We start from the raw sequence: 9,774 nt of genomic DNA on the forward strand, positions 1-9,774 counted from the left end.
CATGTGAACTAATATACTAATTTAACAAAAAGTTATTATGTATGAGTTGAATTCTTTATAAGATTTGTAATGGAAGTAGAGGGCTTCAACAGACAGGCAGAGGAGCGTCTATTGTCGATCTCACTTTTGGTTGGAAATTTTAGGATTATCATTTTTTCAAAATAAACTCTACACATCTCAAGTTCATACATTCTAGGAATCTATACCAAATTCAATGCCACTTTCGAGTTTCAATTATTCCACTTCTTCCTTTGTATTCTAATGTTCTATTAAATTTTTATTGTGATCTTTTTCTTACATGGTAAAAAACTCTTCCTCTTCTTTGCTCGTTGAATAGTACACTCTGTTTGTATATCAATCACGTTACATTTATGTTTTCACTTTGATTTGATTTTGTTTCTATTCATGGTTTCTTGGTATTCGTTCTAATAAGTTCTCCGTCCAAATTGTTTACTTCACTTGAATTTTAAAAACCTAAACTTTGAATAGTGAATAGTACACCTCGCATTATGTCATAACATTTGGAAGAAGTTAAAAAATAAAAAACCTTGCATTTTAAGCATTTGATTAGACTCCTTCTCTCATCTACTCAAAAAATTAGCCATGGCTAACTAGCTCTGATTGGGTTGATGATCATTTTTCTTCTTTTTTTCTATTATGGATGAAACAAGTAGAGCTCCATAAATGAGATACATCTCTTACCTATTACAATTACAACTTTATATGTGATATCCAAGTCTAATTGGGTGTGTCTTCATGTTTGTTGAATACCTAAATCCACTTGTTTAGCCTTTCCCCATTCCCCTCCCTGAGCAAGAAAGAAAAACTCTTCTTTAATTGTTCTCCGACATAGGGTCGGAGCTAATGCTAGTTGCTACAATGGGACTTCTAACCACGTAATTCCCTCCAACTTCAGCCCAACAAAGAGCACCATGAACTACAACCTCTTTCATCTTCTTTGGTCCTGCAATCCTTAGCTTGTAACTCAACTTCTCGTACTTAAACTTGAAAACTAGCTTCTTTGGTATAACAATCACCTGAAACTCGTTCATGGCAGTCACTGTAGCTTTATAAGTTGCCATCCCATCTCTCACATTTGCCACTGTTCTCTGAAGGTCTTGCACAATTTTGGCATCAGAAGATGAGTCATTCAAATTAAAGAAAGCAATGAATGATGGGTAGGTTGAGATCCAAAGATGAGTCTGAACAATTGTAAGCAAAGGACCTTGTGACCATTTGGATTTGTTTCATGGTGAAATTCAATGCACAAAGAAGCTTCACAAAGTCATTGGTGTCAGCGTCATATATCAATCCTGGCATGAGCGCCTTATTTGGATTAATTTGACCTGCTCCCATGGCTAGAGGACTTGCTGGTTTGTTATAATCTTGAATGAGATTGAAGGTGTTATCCAATAAAGCAGGGCTCCATTCAGGGTGAGCTCGAACCAGTACTAGAACTATCAGATATTGAAGAAAGGGTTGCTGTGTACCAGTTGTGATGGCTTGAGAAGGCTTTAGGCATGAGAGACATGTCCATATGAACGATGTATACGTTTGATTCTGCTACAAGGGAGGTCAGATATGAAGAATGAAACAGGAAGAGTAGCAGAACATTCAACAAGAAGTTTTAGTTAGCCATGGCTGGGGGTTGTAAGAGTTATCGCAGGCAAAGTATTTATAAAGAAGGAATTGAAGGAGAACGTCGGAACGTCGGAGCCTGGGCGATAACAAAACATATCCTCTCCTTTCCCTTGATATCCTCAATTTGTGGATTGGATTCCATTGCCCATCAATCCATCATCTTCATGGAATTAGATAACAGGAGATTCTTCACTGGTCCTCGATGATCTTTGTGCAACCGGTTCACTTCTCTGATTGACCTATCTGCCCAGGACATATACAGTTGGTGATGTCGTCATTGCCTTCGTTTGAGGCAAGCCTTGAAAACCCATCTGATAGATGACACAACACTCTTGAATTAGCGAGTCAACTCAGGAATCAACATTTCCATTCTCAATCTCATCAAGTTTCTTGGAAGGATTATTAAACATTTGACTGTGTCTGTCTGTCAAATTATACCAACAGACCGATTCACTTGTATTTTCTGTATTAGTTTCTTTCCATGTTGACCCGTCGACTGACTTGCCAGCAACCGATGAATCAATTATGGGGCTACAAGGATCATGAATGTGAGTGAGCTTTGGACTTTAGGAACATTGCCTGTAAAATGGTCTGGCTTTCACTCCAAGAAGATAGAAGATTGCCATTGAGTGGATAACTGGGTCTCTTTCCACATTCGACTTTTTATCAAGAACGAAGAAAAAACAAATGAAGACTTCACTCACCCAAGTAAGAGAAGACGACATAGTGGATCAGAAATTGCAGTTCACAAACATCAAGCTCATAAATAATAGCCGGATATAAGATAATCGTTGCTTGTAAGAAGCCAAGAAAAGGGCAACCTAACATCAAACATTCGATGCCCACTATCACCAGATACTAAATGAGTGCTTCTTTAAGAACGATGATTTAGTCCTCCAACTTTCTTTCATCAGATTGCATCACAGTTTAGTAATCAGACTCTGGATAATAGGTTGAATCATACCTTACAGGTTTGCAATCAGCTGAGCTTGAATCTGGTTTGGCCTGGTTTATACTCAAATGTTTGTACATGTTGTAGGCGAAACATGTTCATCTGTTATGATATTAATTGGTAAACTCTTTTGGGTTTTCTATCTTGTGGTTTTTTTTTATCTCATTCTATATGGGATGCAGCTGCATTGCAGAGGAAGAAAGAGGCGAAAATGTCTAATTTGTATTTTAATCTGGGTTAGCAAGTGTAGGTGAAACACGCCATTGCAGGTAATAATATTGGAGCCAGCTTGTATCATGGATATGGACATACGATTTACAAGTAGCAGTAGCTATGACTTGTACGTGAAACGACATCAGGAAGTGCAGAACCTTATGCACTGGCATCATGATCAGCTCAATCACACCCACTCAAGTTGAGAAGAAAAATGGAAGAAATCTCCATTTTCATCTTAGTTACCATTCAAGATAAACTCCAAACATCCCAACTTCATGGATTCTAGGAATCTATTCCAAATTCAATGCTAGTTTTACCTTCAATTAAATCACTTCGTCCTTTGTATTCCAATGTTCTATCAAATTTTTATTGTGATCTTTTTTCTACATAGTAAAAAGCTCTTCCTTTTTTCTTTGCTTGTTGACGTAGTACACTCTATTTGTATCAACCAAGTAACATTTCTGTTTTCGCTTGATTTGTTTTAGTTTCTATTTGTGGCTTCTTGTTATTCATTTTAATAAGTTCTCCTTCCAAATTGTTTACTTTGCTTGAATTTTAAAAGCTTAAACTTTGAATAGTGCATAGTAAACTTCTAAGGGCCCAAGCTGGCTACCCATAAGTTTCGTATGTCATAACATTTGGAAGAAGAAGAAGAAAAAAAACCATGCATTTTATGCATTTGATTAGACTCCTTCTCTCATCTACTCAAAAGAATTAGCCATGGCTAACTCTAGCTGTCTGATTGGGTTGATGATTTTTTTTCTTCTTTTTATTCTATTATCGATAAAACAAGTAGAGCTCCACAAATGAGATACATCTCTTACCTATTACAGTTACAACTTTATATGTGATCTCCAAGTCTAACTCGGTTTGTCTTCATGTTTGTTGAATACCCAAATCGACTTGTTCATCCTTTCCCCATTCCCCTCCCAGAGCAAGAAAAAGCTCTTCTTTAACTGTTCTCCGACATAGGGTTTGAGCTGAGGCTAGTTGCTACAATGGGACTTCTAACCACATGATTCTCTCTAACTTCAACCCAACAAAGAGCACCATGAACTACAACCTCTTTCATCTTCTTTGGTCTTGCAATCCTTAGCTTGTAACTCAACTTTTCATACTTACGTCTGAAAACTAGCTTATTTGGTAACACAATCACCTGAAACTCATTCATGGCAATCACAGTAGCTTTATAAGTTGCTATCCCATCTCCAACATTTGTCACTGTTCTCTGAAATTCTTGCACAATTTTGGCATCAGAAGATGAGTCATTCAAATTAAAGAAAGCAATAAATGATGGGTAGTTGAGTTCCAAAGATGGGTTTGAACAATTGTAAGCGGAGGACCTTGTGACCATTTGGATTTGTTTCATGGTGTAATTCAATGCGCAAAGAAGCTTCACATAGTCATTGGTGTCAACGTCATATATCAATCCTGGCGTGAGCGCCTTATTCGGATTAATTTGACCTGCTCCCATGGCTAGAGGACTTGCTGGTTTGTTATTATCTTGAATGGGATTGAAGGTATTATCCAATGAATCAGCTGTGGTCATAATGGCTGATCGGATAGCTGCAGGGCTCCATTCAGGGTGAGCTGCCTTCAAGAGTGCTGCAACTCCAGCTGCATGAGGACAAGACATTGATGTGCCAGAGATAAGATTGAAGTTGTTAAATAGCTGAACAGATCCGTCGTTGATTACCGGTGTAGCTTGAGTCCATGATGCCAACACAAGGGAGCCAGGAGCCATGACATCAGGCTTCAACACAATTGGGCAATCTGGTGATGGCCCTCTAGAACTGTAGCTAGCCACATTTGGTGCTGGCATGGTATGAAGAACAGTCTTTCTGAATTCAAAACTGGCTCTTGGATTAGAGTTCCTTTTAATATAATCTAAGACATGTTGGCCATCATGAGGGGTTAAGAAAGCCACAGGATATGAGCTTTGAATGTAGAATAGTATGTCAGTCTCATTGGATATGAAGATTCCTCCAATAACTTTTGCAGAGCTAACATAATAGAATTGATCACTAAGAGAATTATTCTTGTCTTGGCAAACAACAATCTTATCTCTAACCTTTTTCAATTCATTCTCATTAGTGCAAGCACCCATGAACACAAGGGGCAATTGAGTCAGAGTCATCTTACCGGCATACAGTGTCGCACCTGCCACTGATACTCCATTCCCGAGAGTTATGATACCTTTAAATTCACGATCTACCGTACCAGCAGCAACAGTCATCATCCATGGTGTTCCATTGTGTAGGGTCTTTATATAAGGACCCCGGTTTCCAGCTGAAGATGATACCAAAATGCCTTTCTCCATTGCTGCAAAAGAGGCAATGGCAATTGCATCACCGTATAGGGGGACGCCATCGATGCCTAAAGACAAGGACATGATGTCCACCCCATCTATGATTGCTTGGTCTATTGCAGCAATGATATCAGATGTGTAGGCGCCGTCATCCCAAAGGGCCTTATACATGGCCACATGCGCCCTCGGTGCCATCCCTCGAGCTATCCCTTTAGCATAGCCAAAGTAAGAAGCATCAGCCACATAGTTGCCAGCAGCAGTTGAAGATGTGTGGGTGCCATGGCCGTCAGTGTCTCTGGTCGAATTCATGGTAATTGTCAAATTTGGGTTGTGAGCAATCAGACCTTTGTTAAAGTACCTTGCTCCAACGAGCTTCTTGTTGCACATTGAAGAACTGAAGTTGGTGCCTTCAACACATTCGCCCTTCCATCTAGATGGAACATCAGACATTCCTTCATCACTAAAGCTCTTGCTCTCTGGCCAAATTCCAGTGTCAACTAGTCCAATTATAACATCTTTGCCATAATTTGAAACTGGCCATGCACCTGAATGGGGATTAAGGCCAATGAATTCAAATGTGTGTGTTGTATCAATGGTGACAGGCATGTCGAGAACTGATGACAGGTAACCTGGTGACTCTTTGAGTGAATCAAGCTCAGAGGGAGAGAGAACTGCAGTAAAGCCATGGATGGCATTGGCATAAGTGTAGATAAGTTTAGAGGTGGAGCTCCAACCAGTACTAGAACTATCAGATATTGAAGAAAGGGTTGCTTTGTACCAGTTGTGATGGCTTGAGAAGGCTTTAGGCATGAGAGACATGTCCATATGAACGATGTATAAGTTTGATTCTGCTACTAGGGAGGTCAGATATGAAGAATGAAACAGGAAGAATAACATAACATTCAAGAAGAAGTTTGAGTTAGCCATGGCTGGGGATTGTAAGAGTTATCGCAGGCAAATTGTTTATAAAGAAGGAATTGAAGGAGAACGTTGGAGCCTGGGCGATAACAGAACATATTCTCTCCTTTCCCTTGATATCCTCAATTTGTGGATTCCATTGCCCATCAATCCATCATCTTCATGGAATTAGATAAAAGGAGATTCTTCACTGGTCCTCCATGATTCTTATGCTACCGGTTTACTTCTCTGGTTGACCTATCTGTCCAGGCTATATAGTTGGTGATGGCGTCACTGCCTTCGTTTGAGCCAAGCCTTCAAAACCCATCTGATAGATAACACAACACTCTTGAATCAGCGAGCCAACTCAGGAATCAACATTTCCATTCACAATCTCATCGAGTTTTTTGGAAGGATTATTCGACATTTGACTGTGTCAGTCTGTCAGTTATACCAACTCGCTGCACCAACAGACCGATTCACTTGTATTTTCTGTATTAATTGCTTTTCATGTTGTCCCGTGAACTGACTTGCCAGCAGCCGATGAATCAATGATAGATTTATGGGGCCACAAGGATCATGAGTGTGAGTGAGCTTTGGACTTTAGGAACATTGCCTGTAAAATGTCTGGCTTTCACTCCAAGAAGATAGAAGATTTGCATTGAGTGGATAACTGGGTCTCTTTTTCAAATTCCACTTTTTATCAAGAACTTCTGGAAAAAAAAATGAAACTTTATTCACCCAAGTAAAGAGAAGACGACATAGTGGATCAGAAATGTATTGCAGCTCACAAACATCAAGCTCGTACATAATAGCCGGATAAGATTAACTGTGGCGTGTAAGAAGCTAAGAAAAGGGCCACCTAACTCAAGATAATGTGTTACACACATCAAACATTCGATGCCCACTATCACTGGATACCATATATGAGTGCTTCTTTAAGAACGATGATGTGGTCCAGCTTTCTTTCATCAGGTTGCATCACAGTGTTAGTAATCAGACTCGGATAGGCTGAATCATCCCTTACAAGTTACAATTAGCTGAGCTTGAATCTGATTTGGCCGGGTTTATACTCAAATGTTTGTACAGATTGCAGGCCAAACATGTTCATCTGTTATGATATTAATTGATGAACTCTTTTGGGTTTTCTATCTTGTGGTTGTTTTTATCTCATTCTATATGGGATGCAGCTGCATTGCAGTGGAAGAAAGAGGCGAAAATGACTCATTTGTATTTTAATCTGGGTTAGCAAGTGTAGGAGAAACAAGTTATTGCAGGTAATAATATTGGAGCCAGCTTGTATCATGGATATGGACGTACGAAATTGGTCGGTTAAAAGTAAAAGTAGCTATGACTTGTACGTGAAAAGACACCAAGAAGTGGAGAACCTTGTGCACTGGCATCATGATCAGCTCAATCACACCCACTCAAGTTGAGAAGAAAAATGGAAGAAATCTTCATTTTAATCTTAGTTAACCATCCATTAACAACACCAAGGCAACCGCAGATCTCGTGAGGAAGTCAAAGGGAATTGTTAATTTGTTTCCCCAAAGAAAAGGTAAAAAATGACAAAAGCACCTTCTTAATTCTATGGTTGGCAAGAATATGGAAAGCCAATGACAGGTGTTAATTTGCTCCTTTGTGTGTGTTTGTCTCTTTCTGTTTGTTCGCTTGGAACCCCCTAGAACAAGTGCACTGCACAGGTTCCTAATTGTCTCTCAAATTTGAAGGAAAACAACCAAACATAGCCTTAATGCAATCACAGGAAGTTTTGTAAAGAGAAGCATTGCTCCTGGTTTATCACTCCTGATGATTTCACTAAACCCAGAATGAAACCAAGAGAGCCAGAAAAATAAACAGTTCATACTTGCTTACGTCGAGGCCAGACTTGTTGAGACTAATTTCTGTACATTTCTCAGTTCTGAGATTCAAACTTCAGGTTCAAGATGAGCAATTCTAGTTACACTTTTTCAAGTAATGGATAACCTGATTAAACACTGGCTGTATGGTCGATCACATATGAAACCCATTTTAATAAACAAACCCCACGCAGGGTCTAGTTATGGATACGGTTGGAAGCAAACCATTGACATTCTTAACAAAAAATCATAAATGAAGATATAATCTTGATATCAACTATACAACAACAAGGTTCTCTCTCGCAGCATTTTGAGAAAAAATAATTTAAAGTCATGCAAAGTACATGCCTTGGAAGAGGGATAAATATTAATCAAAACAACACTACAAAAACATGGAGTTACAATCACATTTTCTCTGATAATACAGCGTCATTTGTGATAAATGTCATCTTATATTCATATACCCTGCGACCCTTAACTGAAATGACGGTATAGATATGACAATTGGCGGCATTTATATAGAAGAGTCAATATTGTAAATATTTATATGAAAATGACCTTGTAAATATGCCAACTAGTGGCATTTATATGAAAAAGTGGTAATATGATTTCTCATATTTTCAATGGCATTTATTTTGAAAAGTCACGCTAAAACTTAGGAACAATATTATATTAATCAATTAATTAAATTGTTTAAACGTAATTGATTAATGCTTTGAAAAAAAAATTTATAATAAAATGTCTACAAAAATCATCTCATACATGTCTGTTTAATATGACACATTATTCTCTCTCATATATTTCATTAAAGCAATGCTCATTGTAAAAGTGAAAAATGACCTACTGTTTAAAACCCTAGCACCATATGACGGATTGAAATTTCTCAACCTAAGATCAATTTTGATGAAATCAAGTTGGGTTCAATTTATTTTGAATAATTTTCCCCACCTCCCCCCCCCCCTCCTACCTTTTTCTTTTTTTGGCCGAGCACTAGGTTGGTTCTAGTTAACTTTGGTATTTTGTGCGCACACACACACATATATATACACACAAAGCAAAGACCTATAGAAGTATTAATCAGGAAATTACAGTTATGATTATTATTGTATGTTATAATTGTTTTGGAAAGTGATTTATTTAGCACCATTTTGTATAGAAGTAAAAAACGATGATAGTTAGATTTAGCTTAACATTTTCAGAGTTTGGTTAGAGGCTCCAACCCTTTTCAGTAAATTATTCTTTCAATCCTCTAGCTAGAGAACTTAATATACATTCTCTTTTTACCAAAAGAAAATAAAAATTAACTCAACATGCTCCCATGTTTGAAAAATCCATCTAGATTAGGTTGTCAAGCTAATGGAGCAAAGCATTTAAATTGTACTTTATAAAAATATATACTAGTTAGAAAAGCACGAGCAAATGCACGTTGCACAAAATAGATAGAGCTACAAGAAAAGGGATTTGAAAAACAGATTGTAATTGACAAATATCATACATGAAAAACCAAGAAAAAAAAAACCCACATAATTATATACAATTTACATAAATAGGAATATCATTTTCCTACAAATCAAACTTTATTTTTATTCAGATTTTTTTTTTTTCTTTCTTTCTTTTTTCTGTAAATATGAATTGAAAATACATAGGAAAAGCAAATCAAGCAACCCAAATAGTGAAGGAGCAAGCAAAAATATACCAAAAGGAAAACAATAATGACACATAGATAGCTAGGGCATCAATTTCTTGTTTTTGAAGAGGAAGCAAATACATTGAAAAGTAAACAACTACTAACCTTGCAACCCTTTAAAATCTAATGAAAAATATGTAGAACCCTAGTTTTGAAGAAGAATACTAATAGCAACTGAAAACCCAAAAGACTGAGAAGAGAGATAGTTTCCTAT

The 9,774-nt window shown here is 37.5% G+C and overlaps 1 protein-coding gene across 1 annotated transcript; it reads right to left on the minus strand.

The window, feature by feature from the left end:
• Positions 1-3,394: 3,394 nt before the first annotated feature.
• LOC149018044 (subtilisin-like protease SBT3) lies at positions 3,395-6,305 on the minus strand. Its single transcript, XM_089152374.1, has one exon. It carries the CDS (start codon positions 6,042-6,044, stop codon positions 3,762-3,764), a length of 2,283 nt encoding a protein of 760 aa, XP_089008500.1. The 5' UTR covers positions 6,045-6,305; the 3' UTR covers positions 3,395-3,761.
• Between the last annotated feature and the right edge of the window lie 3,469 nt (positions 6,306-9,774).

This window comes from Hakea prostrata, chromosome 4 (assembly GCF_041222555.1).
Source record: "Hakea prostrata isolate BN-2017 chromosome 4, UWA_Hpros_2, whole genome shotgun sequence".
Classification (NCBI taxonomy): Eukaryota; Viridiplantae; Streptophyta; class Magnoliopsida; order Proteales; family Proteaceae; genus Hakea; species Hakea prostrata.

What these genes read in the sequence shown, in the direction of transcription:
- LOC149018044 (XM_089152374.1), bottom strand. Translation starts at nt 6,044, where the DNA reads ATGGCTAACTCAAACTTCTTCTTGAATGTTATGTTATTCTTCCTGTTT.